An 18625-nucleotide genomic window follows, 5' to 3' on the forward strand; every position below is an offset into this window, starting at 1 on the left:
GATATTATTATTTTAAAGGAGCAAATACTCCAACTGTAATCCAGAATTACAAGGTTCTCTCTAGAATCCCTCCTTATCTTATTTGTAATTCATTCTCCCACAGAGAGAAAACTGGCTCTGATTACCTACAGTATATTTACTTATGTATTTACCCAACTCCAGTATCTATATAGTGTATTTTCAGATTGTTATTCTAGATCCTTGTGAGAAACAAACTTACCTACTAGAGTACAGTGTGTGAAGTTCTTTTTTGTCATTAGTGTGTATAAGTATCCAGCCAAAATATTGTTTTCCAAAGTCACTTAAATCAGCTCATTTTCCCCACCCTCCTAGTATGGTTATTTGGTTTATTGTAAAGGAAGTTAGGTCCATTTGCTTTCATCTGCATTCTATCTTGGGTTCCTTACAATTTTATCAAAACATCATGTTGTATATCTTAAATATATAACATTTTTATTTGTCAAATACATGTCAATAAAGCTAAGGGAAAAAACAACAGAAAAAATGGCCATTCAATGGGTAGTCTTTTGAGAAATGGTGTGAGAAACAATTTGATGTCCACATGTAAAATACATTGTCTGACCAAGACTCACATCTTATTCAAAAATGAACTCAAAATGGATTTCAGACCTAAACACAAAGTATAAAATTGTAATAATTGAAAAACAAAATATAGGAGATAATAGTGTAAGTTAAGCAAAGACTGAAAAAAGAACACAAACTACATAAGAACAGAAATAGATAAGTTGTACTTGATAAAATGAAAAGATTTTGCTCTTCATGAGACCCTGTTTAGAATATGAAAGGCCAGTTACCAACTGGGAGAAAGTATTTCCAAAACATATATCCACAAAGAAATTTTATCTAGAATATATAAAGAACCCTTATGACTTGATAATATGACAAACAACCCAATACAAAATGGGCAAAAGATTTAAATAATTATTTCCCTGAAAAGATATGCAGATGGAAAATTAGCACATGAAAAGTTTCTCAACATCATTCATTATTAAGATAGGCAGATTAAATCACAATGAGAAGTAACTATGTGCTTATAAGAATGGCTAAAATTAGAAAGCTTGACCATACTGAGAATGCAAGACAGCTGGAACTCTCAAACACTGCTGGTGGTGATGTAAATAATATTATGACTTCAGAAAATGTGTGACAGGCAGGTTTTAAAACATTAGCGATATGCCTGTTGTGCAACACAGGTATTCCACTCCTAGCTATCTACCCAGGATAGATGAAAGCATTTGTCTCTACATAAATTTGTACACTAACATTCACAGCAACTCTATTTATAATACACAAAACTGAAAATCACCCAACTGTCTATCAATAGAAGAATAAATTGTGCCATACCCACACAATAGAATTTACTCAACAATGAAAATAAATGAAGTGTTGAAACAAGCAATAATATGAATGAATCTTGAAATAAAATTGCTTAGTGTAAGAAACCAGGGAGGAAAGCACGCCATGTATTATTCTTCTTATATACAATTCAAGAAAATATAAGTTAAACTTATCTATAGTGTCTGAAAACAGATCAGTGGTTACCTTGGATTGAGGGGATTGGAGAAGTTGAGGGTGAGAAGTAGGGGTGGGAGAGGAAATCTTCAAGGTGATGGCTATGTTTATTATAGGGGTTACTTTGATGGTTTCATTGGGTGCATCTGTATGTCAAGACATCAATATTTAAATGCACTTTAAATATGTACCCTTGACTGCACCTCAGAAATACCTTGAAAAAGCTGAAAAGTAAAAACAAACAAAACATAAAGGTTATTCATTGGATCAAAGTTTCACTGGGAGGCTGGAGCACCAGGTCCGGACAGCAAGAAAGGAACCAGGAAAGTCTGGCGGCTAAAAGCAAGATCATGTAGTTAGAGCAAGTTGATGATGAAGCTCCGTGTGAGCCACAGCCATTGAACCCTCACTGCCAGCACTGCAGGGCCCCCAGCTCCATACCCACTGGGAATGATCTCTAATTGCTTCTTCCTCTTTGTGCCACTACCTGGCTGGGTGTCCCATTGTCATGCCTCCATCACAATGAAGGATATCCTAGCCTCCAGAGAACTGGAAGGTGGAGGATATCTGTCACCTTTTCTTCTGTACTGGGAGCTGTGACCCTGCCTCTCGCCATGACCCACACCAAGGGGTGTCCCTCGACACAAAGGAAGCACTCTCATTCTGAGTAGCCAAGAGGGGAAAAAGACAAATGGCTCCCTGAGTATTCACATCAGTCATCGTTTCTGAAGGATCAGGAGCCCTCGAATCCCAGGTCTCTCTCTGACTCACTCCTGTGTATACAGCATTCTGCATCACACAAGCCTGCCTCTCTACTTGCTTAGGGACACAGCTCAGCTACCCAATTCTGACCCTTGTGTTATTACAACCCTGCATTTTCATTTGCAAGATGTGTTTCCTCTGTCCCCTGCGATGTGCAACTGTGACAGTCATTTAATCTTAGAGGATGCAGGAGTAGATTAAACTTTATTTTTTCTCCTGATGCCTTTTTCTAATCCACTCTGTATTTAGAAGCAGCTTGCTCCTGCTTCGAGTTTTCCCCAGCACTAAACCGTGTGCTCAGCCAACTCAGCCCCTAGTGGTAGTTTGTTTAATCCTCCCATAGTTACCTAAAAGCCTATTCTTTAGAATAGTGGGTTTTTGTTTGTTTCTCTTGTTTTGTTTTTGTTTTTGTTGTTTTTGATGTTGTTGTTGTTGTAGAGCCTCTAGTTTATTATGAAAGGGTTCTTCCAGTATGTACACAGGAACCAAACTTATCAGTTTATCCTTCCCACCCGACTCCCAAAGCCATACCAGCAACAACAGAGTTCCTCCGTGTTACCTAGAAGAACCGCAAAACTGCTGGGGTAAAAACGTTATCTATGCACCCTGTGTTTATGACTTTACATACTCTGGGGCAGTGTGATAAAGCTCTCAACACAGCGGTCTATCCAGGTAAGGTCATCAACCAAATGCATTCTCCCAGGGCTAAGAGAGAATCTCACTCACATGAGGGTACTGAGACCCAAACTCCAAAAGCCAGAGCTAGGGTCCAGGGCACTGGCTCTTCTACGGCACCAGCGGCACACATCAGAATGCCTGGGAGGCTTTCAACACTACACCTATAGGACCCCACTCGGAGTCAGAGGGTTTGAGGACACCCGGGCAGTCAGACGGCTCTGCCACGTGATCGGGTGCAGAAGAATGAGTGCTCAGAGAGCAGGGACACAGGAGGTCATCGTCATTCCTTGTCTTCCTTTTTTCCCAGTTGTATTTAACCAGATATATACGAAAACATACAGTTCGCTTTTATTTATAATCAAATGGGTTCTATACTTTCAAGTGCCTAATTCCCACTTTAAAACTTCGTACTGGATGATGGTGGCAAGCCGAGAAATTAGTTTTCTCTGCATTAAATTCCACACTGGGCTTCAGAAGATAGATTATAAGAGAAAATAACTCACTATCATCCCCCTTTGCCATGAGACCAGTAGCTCTGGTCTGCCAGGTATTGATAAAATAAGAAAAGGCAGCAAATCAGTGGACCAAAATCTTATGGGAGAGACGCCTGGCTGAAATACCAGACCACACCTTAGAGGAAGACTGGCGATATTCAAAATTTTGGCTGCTATTTACAATAAGAAATATATTTTATATTTCAACACTTTTAAATCATATGTATGCTGAAAAGCAAAATTAAAATTTCACAAAACACTGTTTACCCGCTTTATGTAATATACTGTGGAATTTTCTCTTCTATTCTCCTTGTGTTTGCAAAGAATATGTTAGTTATTGCCCACTAAATTGATTTAATAATTTCAGACACCAGTAAGTTGCAAGCCATGACTTGACAAGTGGTGCTTTCAACTATTAATAAAACTGAAGTAACGTAGTGATCTATTAACAGGTATTTCTCCCAAGTAGGAATACACAAACATACCCACAAAAACCTATGACCAAATGCCTGTTGAACTGCAAACCCTATTACTTTCCTTCATTTTTGTGCATTTGCACACAGAGTCTGAGAATAGCCCTGCAGTAAAGAAACTTGCTTAACTTTGCATAACAGTGTTTCCTGAACTTAACCACGAAAAAAGTATTTCCAAAATATTTGCAGACAGCAAAATGAAACAAATCTAGGACTGGCTCTTGAAAGAGTGTTTGAAGGAATGAGATTTGGGGGAATTCTGCTTTAGACATGAAGTAGAAATCCATAAATAAATCCAAGTGCCAAATATGCTCATAAATTGTAGCACAGACCTATGCAGCTGGGGTGCAATGGTCCCCCCGAGGTGCACTCTAAAAACTACTTGGGAAGAGTACACAAATATGGTTTGGTGGTGTCACCGGGTTGACGTGCGTTGTAACAAAATAGCTTCAACGGAGGAGGTCAACAGAAGACCCCGACCAGCAATCTCAGTCCCACCGTAGTAAGCAAAGAATCGCCAACTACCACTTTAAGCTTAAGCACATAGCAAAGTTTATTTAAGCATAGGTACACTGTAAAAGAGGGAGTGAGAGAAAGAGAGAGAGCGAGAGCGGGCTGTTTCTGAGAGCAGCCTGTTTCAGCGAAGTGAAGAAAGCCCAAAGCAAAGCTTATCTAAGCAAACTTACACTCTCAAAGGGAGAGAGCGGGCAGTTTCTGCGAATTGAAAGCAGCATTCCTGTACAGGTTTAAGGGCGCCTTTAAGGAGCATTCTGCAGGGAGGCGGGGGTGAGTGACAGGGGATCATTATTTGATTGAAGGTCCTGATCCATGTAACAAGTTTACTGCTGCGCATGCTCTCAGCCTTAAATTGCTAAGAAATGCCCACGGGGTTGGGGCGGGGGGGCGGCAAGACCACATGGAGATTTTATTATAATGATGGTATAATGAGTTTGGGTTTACTATAGGTCATACACCTGTCTGGTCTGGGCATGCGCAACCCAGAGAAGTTCCCTTGTGTTACTGTGCCTCTCTGTATCAGGATAAGCTGCCCACCACGCTACCCTAGTTTTGCCCGTTCTGGGCGGGGTCAGGGGAGAGTCCTCGGAAGGTTGGGTGCGACTCGATGACTTCTGGTCTTTCTTGCCACTGTCACCTCCTTGCTGCTAATGTCTGACTAACTACCTAATATTGGTAGGAGGTTTGGAGGTGGAGAGAGAAGAACGCTGTTAAAAGTAAAAGGGGTGAATCACTAAGCTACATTCAGGGATATTAGGATACTAGAGTCACTTGGTTTACAGGTCTCTTATCCAGATGTTCTCTGTGTCTGCGATTGCTATCAAATTCTTTTGTCTCCTGAACTCTAGATGGAAGGTAAAATCAATGATAGAGGCACCACCAGAGACCCAGGAACCTGTGGGGGTGTACTGGTCCAACTGGAGAAAAGGTTTTGTTCTCTTCTTTGCCTCCCAGTGACTGGCAGATATCCAAATCAGGACAGGTTAAATACATCATTCTTGACGCAGAGGAGGACTGAATACATACCATAAGAGCAGTGAATACAACAGTCAGCTGGACAACTCCTGCAAGTCTGGAGGACAGTCCAAGGTCAGAAGCAGATGTGGTGTGTGGGGCAACATGCAAGGAAGGAATCTAGGTCTGAAAACAAGCCAAGGTCAAAACAAGAGGCTGAGACAATTAAGTCTTGTTTGCTGCAGTAAACTTCTGTTGGGGTGCCTTTCTGGCTCCCTTCTCTAAGAACTAGGTCTCATCCACAGGTCCTACTTAAGTGGTGAGTGCAGTTCCCATAATAACACCAAGTGACTCAAATTCCTTGCCCCAGTTGATTGGCCTGGTGTGAATAACCAGGCCTAGCTAGATGAATGAGATATTATTCTGAAAGTGAATTTGTTCACCAAGAATATAGTTAATCTTTTGAGTCCCTGCAGTGAAGGTTTGGAAGAACTCTAATGTGTTAACCATGTTTGATCATGCTGCATGTATCCGAAAGGCAAGGAAACTGACTGGATCAAAGAGAATGACCCAAACCCAGTGAAATAAAGAAAGAAAATGAAGGAGAGCATAACTTCACTTTCTGACATTTTTCTTCCTTTCTCTAGGCCTTCGTGAGACTTGGCTGTGCCCTAAAGTTGGGTGCATTGAGATAAGCCCATATCCTTCAAAAAACATCCCCTTTTGCTTGAGTGAGTAGCAATGTATGTCAGCATCTTATATGCAAATAGCCTAAACTTATATGCAAATAAGCCAACCTAAAAGAAGCCTGTGCCCTATCTCAGTCAAGGCCCATTTGAGCTATTAGTGACCCAGTAGAGTATGAACTGTGGAAGAGGAAATTGTGGGGAACTCAGGAATTGGATATGATACAAAGTTTCTCATACAAATTTCATGCATTGGGGGGTCACACACAAATTGGAGAACCCCCACCTTATTACACCCAAACTGAGGTGGAATAGTTTCTAGAGAGAGAAAATAAGAGCTAACAATTATTAGGAGGGGGAGACTTTTTTATCAAGTGTTTCAGGAGAAGAAGAGCTCTGGTCAGCTTGAAAGGCACTAAGTTATGGAGGGTTCAGTGGGGTAGAATGGAACCAGGGGGAGGAAGGATAGAAACAGCTTTCGTACCTCTGTTCTAGACTTCTAGACAGAAAGCTTCATGAGAGTTTACCAGGGGAAGAAAATTTATGACATGGTTCAGGACACAAACTGGTCAACCATAAAGACTATGAATTTAGGAAATGATCCTCTGTGATCAGTATCTCGGGAACTTAAGTATGACCATAGGTACAGTAGAAAATGTTGATTGCCTTGACAACATCTATTCTTATATATAGTGGTGTATATCTATTAATCCCATACTCCCAATTTATCCCACCCCCCCTCCCCTTTGGTAACCAAAAGTGTGTTTTCTGTGTCTGTGAATCTGTTTCTGTTTTGTAAATAAATTTATTTGTATTTTTTTTTAGATTTCACATATAAATGATATATTATGTGTCTTTCTCTGCCTACTTCACTTGGTATGATAATCTCTTGATCTATCCATGTTGTTACAAATGTCAATATTTCATTCTTTTTTATGGATGATTAATATTCTGTTGTGCATGTGTGTGTGTGTGTGTGTGTGTGTGTATGTATATTTATATGTGTATACATATATATATATGTATATATATATATGTATATATATATATATGACACCTTCCTTATTCATTCATTTCTTGATGGACACTTAGGTTGCTTCCATGTCTTGGTTATTGTAAATAGTGCTGCTATGAACATTGGTGTGCATGTATCTTTTCATATTAGAGTTTTATCTTTTCCAGACCGATGTCCAAGAGTAGGATTGCTAGATCATATGGTAGCTCTATTTTTAGTTTTTTAAGGACCTCTATATTGTTCTCCATAGTGGCTGCACCAATTTACAGTCCCACCAACAGTGTAGGAGGGTTCCCTTTTCTCCACACCCTCTCCAGCATTTATTATTTGTAGACTCTTTAATGACAGCCATCCTGACCAGTGTGAGGCGCTACTTCATTGTAGTTTTGATTTGCATTTCTCTTATAGTTAGCGATGGTGATCATCTTTTCACGTGCCTGTTGGCCATCTGAATGTGTTCTTTGGAGAAATGTCTATGTATGTCTTCTGCCCATTTTTTATTGGGCTGTTTGGTTTTTTGTTATTCAGTTGACTGTGCTGTTCATATATTTTGGAAATTAAGCCCTTGTGGGTCGCATCATTTGCAAATGTTTCCTCCTAGTTCATAGGTTGCTTTTTCATTTTTTTTATGGTATCCTTTGTTGTGCAAAAGATTATAAGTTTGATTAGGTCCAATTTGTTTACTTTTGCTTTTATTTTTCTTGCCTTGTGAGACTGACCAAAGAAAACATTGCTAAGATTCATGTCAGAGAATGTTTTTCCTAAGTTCTCTTCTAGCAGTTTTCTGGTGTCATATCTTATATTTAAGGCTTTAAGCCATTTTGAGTTTATTTTTGTGTATGGTTTGAGGGAGCGTTTTAACTTCATTGATTTACATGAGGCTGTCCAGCTTTCCCAGCACCACTTGCTGAAGAGACTGTCTTTTCTCCATTGTATATTCTTGCTTCCTTTGTTGAAGATTAATTGACCGTAGGTGTGTGGGTTTATTTCTGGGATCTCTAGTCTGTTCCTTTGATCTATATGTCTATTTTTGTGCCAGTACTACACTGTTTTGATTGCTATAGATTTGTAGGATTGTCTGAAGTCTGGAGGGTTATGCCTCCAGCTTTGTTCTTTTTCCTCAGTATTGCTTTGGCAATTCTGGTTATTTTGTGGTTCCATACAAATTTTAAGGTTGTGTGTTCTAGTTCTGTGGAAAGTGTCATAGGTAATTTTAAAGGTATCCCATTAAATCTGTAGGTTGCTTTGGGTAGTAGGGCCATTTTAACAGTATTAATTCTTCCAATCCATGAGCATGGACTATCTTTCCACTCTGAGTCATCTTCAGTTTCCTTTATCAATGTTTTATAGTTCTCAGCATACAAATCTTTCACCTCCTTCGTCACATTTATTCCTAAATATTTTTTTGATGCGTATTACAAGGAATTGTTTCTTTTCTTATTCTTTCTGATATTTCATTGTTAGTGTAAAGAAATGAAACACAGTTCTGTATGCTAATCACATATGCTGCTACCTTGCCGAATTCATTTATCAGTTCTAATAGTTTTTGACTGGAGTCTTTTGTGTTTTCTATATAGAGTATCATGTCATCTGCATTTAATGACAATTTTACCTTTTCCCTTCCGATCTGGATAACTTTTATTTATTTTTCTTGTCTAATTGCTCTTGCTAGTACTTCCAATACTATGTTGAATAGAAGTGGTAAGAGTGGTCATCCTTGTCTTCTTCCAGATTTTAGAAGGAAAGCTTTCCACTTCTCATCATTGAGTATTATGTTGGCTGTGGGTATATCATAAATATCTTTTATTATGCTGAGATGTGCTCCCTCTATACACATTTTGTTTAGAGTTTTTATCATGAATGAATGCTGAATATGTTTTTTAACATCTTTATTGGAATATAACTGCTTTACAATGTTGTGTTAGTTTCTACTGTATAACAAAGTGAATCAGCTATACGTATACATATACGCCCCCCCTTGCATCTCCCTCCCACCTTCTCTATCTCACACCTCTAGGTGGTCACAAAGCACGGAGCTGATCTCCCTGTGCTATGCGGCTGCTTCCCACTAGCTATCTATTTTACATTTGGTAGTGCATATATGTCAATGCCACTCTCTCACTTCATCCCAGCTTACCCTTCCCCCTCCCCATGTCCTCAAGTCCATTCTCTATGTCTGCATCTTTATTCCTGTCCTGACCCTAGATTCTTCAGAAACATGTTTTTTTGTAAATTTATTTTAGATTCTATAGGGATGCTGAATTTTATCACATGCTTTTTCTGCATCTATTGAAGTGATCATGTGTTATTTGGCCCCTCTTTTCTTGATATTGTGTATCACATTGATTGATTTGCCTATGTTGAAACATCCTTGTGACCCTGGGATGAATTCAACTTGATCATGGTATATGATCTTTTTTATGTGTTCTTGGATTTGGTTTGCTAATATTTTGTTGAGAAGTTTTGCATGTATATTCATGAAAGATATTGGCTTGTAATTTCCCTTTTTGGTAGTGTCTTTGTCTGGTTTTGGTATCAGGGTGGGCGATTCTCCCTTTTTTTTTAATTTGTAAGGTGTAGGTTGTTATTTCTCCTCTTTTGTCTCTTATTTTTGTTAATTTAGATCCTCTCTCTTTTCTTCGTGGTGAGACTGGGCCAAGATTTGTTAATTTTGTTTACCCTTGCAAAGAACCAGCTCTTGGTTTTACTGATTTTTTCCATTTTTTTTTTTTAGTCTCCATTTTATTTATTTCCTCTCTAATCTTATTATTTTCTTCCTTCTGCTGACTTTAGGCTTTTTTTGATCTTCTTTTTCTAATTCTTTTACATGGTAGCGTAGGTTGTTTATTTGAGATTTTTCTTGTTTTTTGAAGAAAGCCTGTAGCACTAGGAACCTCCCTCTAAGAACTGCTTTTTCTGCATCCCATAGATTTGTATGATTGTGTTTTCATTGTCATTTGTCTCAAGCTATTTTTAAATTTCCTCTTTGACATCATAGTTGAGCCATTTGTTTCCTAGTAGCATGTTGTTTAGTCTCCATGTAATCATTTTTTCTCATTTCTCTTTATTTGGTTGATTTCTAGTTTCATGCTGTTGTGATCAGAAAAGAGGCTTGAAATAATTTCTATCCTCTTAAATTTGTTGACGATTGTTTTGTTTCCTAGTGTGTGGTCTATCCTCGGGAATGTTCCATGTGCACCTGAAAAGAATGTGTATACTGGGTGGTTTTGGATTTAATATCCTGATAAAATAAGTCTAACTGTTCTATTTTTGTCATTTAGGATCTCTGTTTTCTTATTGATTTTCCGTCTGGAAGATCTGTCTATCAATGTGAGTAGGGTGTTAAATTCTTCTACTATCATGATATTCCCATCAATTTCTCCCTTTACATCTGTTAGTAGTTATTTTATGTACTTAGGTGCTCCTATATTGGGTGCATATATGTTAACAAATGTAATATCCTCTTCTTGTACTGATCCTTTTATCATTATAGAGTGTTCTTCTTTGTCTTTCTTTATGGTCTTTGTTTTAAAGTCTATTTTGTCTGTTAAGAGTATTGCTACCCCTGCTTTCTTGTCATTTCCATTTGCATGAAATTTTTTCCACCACTTCAGTTTCAATCTATATGTATCATTTGCCCTAAAGTGGTTTTCTTGTAGGCAGCATATTGTAGGTTCTTGTTTTATTGGCCAATCTGCCACTCTATGCCTTTTGATTGGAGCATTTAGTCCATTGACTTTTAAGTTAATTATTGTTAGGTATGATTTTATTGCTATTTTAAACCTTGTTTTCCAGTTGATTTTGTATTTCTTCTTCGTTCCTTTCTTTTTCTTTTTGTTTTTCATTTTGTGGTTTAATGCTTTTCTTTTGTATTATACTTGTGTTCTCTTCTTTTTTTGTTTTTGTGAATCTGTTGTATGTTTTTGATTTGTGGTTACCCTGTTTTTCAAGTGTATTAACCAATTACTATGTCTACTTGCTTTAGACTTGTAGTCATATAGACTCAAACACCTTCTTTAAAAAATCTACATTTTCTTATCCCACCTCCCAACATTTTATGATTTTGATGTCCTCTTTTACATCTTCATGTTTATCCTTTTGCATTTCATTGTCGTTATCATTGTTTTCACAAATTTTTTTCTTATTTTTTAAAAATCTGTGTACTGCCTTATTTAAGTGATTTACTTCACAATTTTGATATTCTCTTTCCCCTAGATTCTTACTTCTTTTCTATAAAGAAAGACCTCTCAATATTTCTTTTAGGAATATTTAGGTGAGTATTGCTGTATTATTTTAGGTTTTGCTTTTCTGAGAAATCCTTTATCTCTCCTATACAGAAAAATTAGCTTTCTGGGTAGAGTATCGTAGGTTGCAGGTTTTCCCTTTCTGGATTTTAAGTATATCTTGCCACTTTCTTCTGGCCTACAACGAATTTGTAGAGAAATCAGTTAATAGCCTTATGTGGGTTCCCTTATAATTAATTATTTATATTTCTCTGCTGCCTTTAGAATCCTCTCTTTATCTTTAAATTTTGTCATTTTAAGTATAATATGTTTTGATGTAGATCTATTATGTTCATATTGTTTAGGACCCTCTGTGCATCCTGTACCTGGATATCTGTTTCTTTTTCTAGGTTTGGGAATTTTTCATCCATAATTTCTTCAAATATATTTTCAATCCCCTTTTCTCATTCTTCTCTTTTTGGGATCCCTATTATGCGTAGATTGGCGTGCTTTATAGTATATCATAGGTCTCATATACTGCTTTCATTTTTTTTTTTTTTATTTTCATTTGTCTTTTTGTCTGCTGTTTTGATTGGGTGATTTCCATTATTCTATTTTCCAGGTCACTCATTCATTCTTCTGCATTATTTAGTTTGTTATCTATTGCCTTTAGCTCAGCTTGGTCTTGGCAAGTGAGTTTTCTAATTTTAAGTGGTTTGACTTTAAGTTTCTAGTTCCTTTTTACAGTGGTCTCCCTTTATACTGACTGTTTTTCTTAATTCCTTTAGTGTTTTTATTACCTCCTATGTGAACTCAGGATCTAGTAGAATGGAAAAGTCTGTTTCACTGTTTGTTCTTTCAGGGGACTTCTCTTGTTCTTTTAATTGGGAGTGGTTCCTCTCCTTCTTCACTTTACTTATATTTCTCTGACTCTCTGAATTTAAGAGAAGCAGTTATCTCCTGTGGTCTTGAAGGGCTAACTTTAAGTGGGAGCATCCCTGTGTAGCCTGTATGAGTCTCATATTTTTGGTGCAAGGGCTGTTTTTTTATATGGATGCCTCCATATCTTTCCTCAGTGTGTGCTGGGCAGATCGCCCAGATAGGGGGTGTGATTGTGGTTGTGGTGACCAGAGCCTGCACTTGACATTGATCAGGGTCTCCTCTTTGCTCTGTGGTTGTCACAGCCCTGTTGGGGCATGGTCTGCTCCCCAGTTGTTGGAGTAGAAACCCCCATATCCATTTCCAAGGTTTGGTGTGAGGTAGGCAGGACTGGAGCACTCCTGCTGGGAGAGGAGCCACTTAGTATTCCTCTGCAGGAGCTGTCCACCAGGAAGTGTGGTCTGTGGTGTCACCTGTCACCCTTTGTGTGGCCTCACAAAGTACTGTTGATGGCATTGCCCTTGGCCCAGCCTCAACCATGGGAATGCAGGCAATCATCCCAGGTGTGCCTCAGGCCTTGTGCTCACAAAGCCACCAGCGCAGATCCACAGGTGCACCTCCACTGAAATCTGGCTCTGGGACCACAGGAGTCACATCTGGAAACAAAAGGCATGGTGATCCAAATACTGCTTAAAGACTTCTGGTGGACTACTAAATCTGCTTAACTGAGCAAATAAGTGTAGGGTCATTTGTGGTATAGTCTGATGGTACTAGACAAATCATGACCCAGTTGAATACTTCCTGGATCTGTAACTCAGAATGTTAATGTTTAATGCTTTGCCAAGCACTTTTTGTTTTATGTCATGTATTATAGAGTGTTAGAGCTAAGTGTCATTATAGATCACTTAACCCTAATGGGAAATCACATAAAACAGATACCAGGAAGAGAGTTCAAGGGTTTAGCTCACAGCAAAGATCTTGGGGCTAGTGGAAAATAGGAATGAAGTATTAATAAAGCTAAAGGTAGAAAAACATAGATGGGGGGAAGTGGTTTCAGTAACTGCCAGTGTTTGCAAATCACCTTCCTGGGCTGGAAAGGGCATTGATAGGCTGTCTCTCTTAAAAAACGAGGGGCAGCATAGACACATAGCTAAGAAGAGGTATAGCAGAAATTAAAATCCAGTTTACCAACTTCCAGTCCATTTCCTTTTCCACTTTATACCCATTGTTGAGCTAAAGCTGTACAAAGGATGGTAAAGGTCATAAGTTGGTGAGTTACAAAATCAGACCAACCCTGGAAAGACCCCAAGGCTTCCCACATCAACCTGCTGATGTGATCAAAATCCCATCTGCTTGAGAACTTAAATCCCCTTGAAGCTGAAAGCCAAGAGTTTTCTCTCATGCTCAAGTCATTCAGTCCTCCTGGCAACACAGTGCTGAGAGGTACCACTGGAAAAGGACCTTACCTTCTTAAGGGAATGTCGTTTTTTCTTGTTAAATCATTGAGTCCATCTTGTGGTTTTTAGGGCGGAGGTTTGTTTACTTTTTGTCTTTGATTTTTGGTTTTTGTCATTTCTGAAATTTTGGTAGAAAAATGACACAAAGGACCCTTTCCTAGAGGGGACAATGTTTACCTGTTCCCCTTTCTGTCTTCTGGCTCTCCCATGAGCGTGACCCTCCCCTAGGGAATGTTATCACTTTTAATTTAGTTACAAGTAGTCGAATTGATAGTAGTTCGGTATTTTTTCCTCTTTTCTTCTACTTAGGAAAAATATGTCAATTTTTGAAAAATAGGTTGAAAATTCAGCAATGCCCTCTTCTCATTCCTTCGAAGCCCATGAATCCAGCCCTCTCCACCAATGTGAGTGACTTTAAAGACAATGGCTAATGAATACGTGTTTTGCTCTGATAGAGGAAGAAGAAAGGAATAGGGCACTTACTGACTATGGATCAGGCTGGGGCTGCTGCCATTGCCTTCATTCATCAAATTGGGGTGATATGCTACAGAGCCACCTTCACTCATTTAGTTTTCCCAGGATTGGGGAGTATGGTCACTGACACAGCCCAGAGCCTTGGATGAGCTCTTATATTCCTTTGCAAGACACACCCATATTTAGAGCAAAGAGAGGGTTGGAAGTTTCAGTCACCCACCTTAAGGAGTTGGAGGGCAGGATGCCTGTCAATTTAACTATGACACTTTTACCACAAGAAAGAAATGTGAAAATTCTGTCATTATCAAAAATGAGTTCATATTCATATTTTACAATTGTCCCCCAAAGGCATACTTTATTAATCAAGACCCTATTACAATTTACTCGCTAGGATAGATTGTTGTATCTTTCCAGAGTCTTTTAATCTAAATGGTATCTTTCCCCACAACACTGTGTGTCTCAGGAATTCAAGAAACATGGGCCATTCTGGGTTTCTGATTGCTATTATTTACTTTTTCTCAAATAATTGTTTTACTGTAGCAAGACTACTTCTCAACTCATCCTATCTATCATATTTCCATGAAATATTGTTTTTTCAAACTTGAATTTCCACTGAGCTCTAAATATAGTTATGCCTTTGCATTTAAATATTTTTTGTGCAGTAAGTTCTTTTTCCTTTGTAACAAAAGTATCTGTTGGCTGTCCTTTTCCTTTCTGTTAGATTATTTGTGTGTTCTACTGACTTTTGGATTCTGAAGACATGAATCAAACACAAGCTCAGTTGCATTGACTCCATCTCACACAAGCTGACCTATAAAAACCACTTGAGAGTCAGGGTCTGCAGAGAATTCCAGCTTACCATATTCCCAGACTGACCAAAATAAACCTGAGCCACTTAGTATGTATCTCATACTTGCCAAAATTGCCAACTCAGAAGTAAACATGACTAAGGAGCTTTTCTCAGTATCCCCACATGAAGCTGATCACCCTTCCAGGTAGAATGCAAAAAGAAATGATACTTCTTCTACAGCCAAATGACAGTTTGCGAGGCGGTTGTCAGCAGCCCAGGGGAGTGAGCACCTTGATGAAGTAGAGATCTAACTTACATGCAATGTAGGATCAGGTCTACAATTTCATTCAGCTCTTGCTCTTACCCTTCCTTAACCCTCTCTCATTCTTCCTTTGACTCTGCATCATTTGACTCTAGTCCTCCTAGGCTTGAAATTCCTCCATTGCCTCTTATTATATCACATTACTATTATCCATCAAGGAAGTTCCATCTCTCAGAAGATCAGCAAGGCAATTTTCCACATTTCATTTTCCTTAAGATTTTGGCTCACATATTGAGTTGTGAGATGATTCTGAAGTTGCTTTAAAACTAGCTACCATGTAGAAGAGGCAACCCTGAACCACCGTCTCCTCTTACTTTCATTTCCTTCTCTGACCTCACTTATCTGTGACACTTGTCATTCCCATACTCACCTCCACTTATCATCCAACATTTATTTAATTCTACTGAACAATTAGAAAGAAATACATGTGTATGCCTACAGGAGTGAGCACTTGAGACATCAACCAGAAGAAATACTCCAGTAGATGTGCCCCTTAAAAGTTAATACCACATTTTCTGCCACAGTTGCCTATCAGGAAAGAGTCGGGGAAAGAATAAACTTCACCTGTTCCTGGAAAAGGTGCTGACCTGCTAATGAGAAACAGGCAATATCTGTGGCAATTCCCAGGCTTTGCAGGGAAGAGACTCCTCCCCATGGCGGGAATCTCCTTGAACCAAAGCCAGGCCCTTCCCATGACCCCTGTCCCGGCTCCATCATCCTGTTATTCATTTCAGTGCCCCTCCCTCACATCCTCTTATAAAAACCCAGTCTTTTCTGCCCCGACAAACCAGTGCAGATCCCTTGCAAGAGAGGTAAGTGGGAGCTGAGACAAGATGAGACCCCTGACAGGGGTTTCACCTCACATATTTCAGGGAAGGTATACAGGGATCCCTGTCCTCAGAGAATGCAGGAGCTCTGAGACCAGGCAAAGGCAGTCCTGGGAGGCCTCAGGTGTAGGAGGATGTACAGATTTTCAAATTCTTTCCAGAACTATGGAAGGGGATGGACGCCATCAAGATGGATTTATTCCTAGGGAACTAGACAGAGGAAAAGACAAGAGGTACAACAGGGCGTTTCTCACATCCTCTCTCTGACCGTCCTTCCTTTAGTTCTCTGGTTGTCTCTGAACATCACAGACAAGATGATGCCTTCCATGGGCCTCCCCAGCCTGTCCTGGATGCTGCTCTCCTGCCTGATGCTCCTGTCTCAAGTCCAAGGTGAGACTTCTCTGCCTCTAGCACTGGGTTCCCAGTGTTTGCTCAGGGCCAAGAAGAGGAGGAAAGCTCCTGTGTGCCTCCCGTGGTAATGGTACATCCCCACACAACAACACTGCCTGCAATTCCTGCATCATCATCCTTCCTTCTGGGTGACTAGTGGTGGGAGGCACCTCAGTGGTCCAGTAACAGTGGGATGAGATGATTCTCAATTTTCAGTAGAGTCTGATTTATGTGGGTAGATTAAGGAGGGAAGCATAGGGTGTCATTAATGAGATGAGTAGAAGGAGAATGACTGGAGGATCCAGTGTAGAGACAGTCAGCCAAGACGAGGAGAAGCCTTGGACTTTTGAATAAGGCAGATGAATAAAAAGAAAACAGACCATCTCCCAATTACTAGGTATAGTTCATGATTAAGAAAAACTCCTGGAAATGTTGGCATTGGTGACAGGCAGTCAGGAGTTTGGTGTCACTGCTCCAAGCCGTGGCCCCACAGATATTCCCCAAGGTCACCTCCCCATTCCAATCCCCTCTCTCCATTTCACCCCATCCCTCTCCTTTATTTCTTCTTCCCTAGGGGAAGATTCCCAGAAGAAACTGCCCTCTGCACGGATCAGCTGTCCCAAAGGCTCCATGGCCTATGCGTCCTACTGCTATGCCTTGTTTATAACACCTAAAACCTGGATGGATGCAGACGTGAGTGCTGGGATTTGCAGTTAGGGCTGATAAGGAGAAGCAAATTAGAGACAGGGTTTGGGGGCTGAGAGTCTCCATTCTCTAGAGTTTCTTGAGGGTGAGAATGAGCACCTCATCTTTTGCAAACACAACCCCTTCTCACCTACCTTGTCTCTGCCCTTCCCTCAGTGAGGGTCTCAAGCTCCTCCTCAGTCTCTCCCTTCTCCACACAGATGGCCTGCCAGAAGAGGCCCTCAGGCCACCTTGTGTCTGTGCTCAGTGGGGCTGAGGGATCCTTCGTGGCCTCCCTGGTGAAGAACAACTTGAAAACCCTCTCAGACGTCTGGATTGGGCTCCATGACCCCACAGAGGTACACTTACATCCTCCCTAGTCTGTTACCTCCCAGGATGCTATGGCCAGCCAGGCCTTCTCGCTGTCCCCTGTGCCTGCCTAGGAAATAACGTAGAGATCCCTAGAGCTCGGAGATCAAGGGGGTAATTGGAGAATGGAGGGCCTTGAGGCCAGCTGCAGAGCTGAGTTCTGTGCAAGTCTCCAGTCTCCAGCTAAGGTTAATCTGCCTCTTGTCAAGCTTTTACACAATTCACACACCATGCCTTGATTCAGTTCGCTGTGCATCCCTGAGTCTGCACATGCTGCGCTTAGCAAGTGCTAAATGAATATTTAGGATTGATGCATTTTTCCCTTATAAAACATATGTTGTCTTGGATGTTCAGAGGGTAATCACAAATGTACCACCAAGTGTAGTTCACACAGTGACAAGTTACTCTGAGGGGTTCTATTCGTCTTTGTGATTACTGACTTTTGAATTTGCCAATGGAAGCAAAGAGTTACGGAGTGTTTCCCAGAGGAGAGCTGTGGGGCATCACCTGCTAGAGCAGAACTAATTCCGTGATGCTGGGGAGGGTATCAGATGTTCCAGCTGAGGGAATCAGGCCAGGAGAACTCTAAAGGCCTTTCCACCTCACCTGACTCCATCCTCTGCTCTATAGGGCTCTGAGCCCAATGCCAGTGGATGGGAGTGGAGTAGCACTGATGTGCTCAATTACGTTGCCTGGGAGAGAAATCCAGCCACCGTCTCAAACCCAGGCTACTGTGGGAGCCTGTCCAGAAGCTCAGGTACGAAACAGAGGAGGTCACTTCTGCCCAGCCTTTTCCATCCCCTCATCCCCTATTTCTGGGTCTGGTCTTCAGAGAATCCTCCTGGGCTGGAACTGCTTGTCTGTTCCCATCCCCTCTCACCTCTCCTTTCTTTCTCTCTCTTTCCCCTGGAGTGGGACCCTGGCGAAGATGAGGGAGAGCCTTTGAGTCCTAGGCCAGAATCTGGGATGCGTCCCCATTGGGTTCTCAAGCTCCACCAGCCCCATTCACTTGAGCTCTTCTGTCTCTTCAGGATATCTGAGGTGGCGAGATTATAACTGTTATGTGAAATTACCCTATGTCTGCAAGTTCAAGGACTAA

General features: G+C 40.4%; 1 protein-coding gene across 3 annotated transcripts; it reads left to right on the forward strand.

Annotated features, from left to right (window-relative positions):
* Positions 1-1531: 1531 nt before the first annotated feature.
* LOC309644378 (lithostathine) lies at positions 1532-18625 on the forward strand (the record flags this gene model as incomplete). 3 transcript variants are annotated; one of them, XM_082428089.1, is made up of 5 exons in its annotated part: positions 1532-16473; positions 17048-17166; positions 17379-17516; positions 18157-18283; positions 18558-18625. In XM_082428089.1, the coding sequence occupies exons 1-5, from the start codon at positions 16398-16400 to the stop codon at positions 18623-18625; spliced, it is 528 nt and encodes a 175-aa protein (XP_082284215.1). In that variant the 5' UTR covers positions 1532-16397. The 3 variants fall into 3 exon arrangements, with proteins under 3 accessions (XP_082284215.1, XP_082284214.1, XP_082284213.1); XM_082428088.1 differs by having other exon boundaries at positions 1532-16068; positions 16366-16473; positions 18157-18624; XM_082428087.1 differs by having other exon boundaries at positions 18157-18624.

This window comes from Balaenoptera physalus, assembly GCF_965194825.1.
Source record: "Balaenoptera physalus genome assembly, chromosome: 15".
NCBI lineage: Eukaryota > Metazoa > Chordata > Mammalia > Artiodactyla > Balaenopteridae > Balaenoptera > Balaenoptera physalus.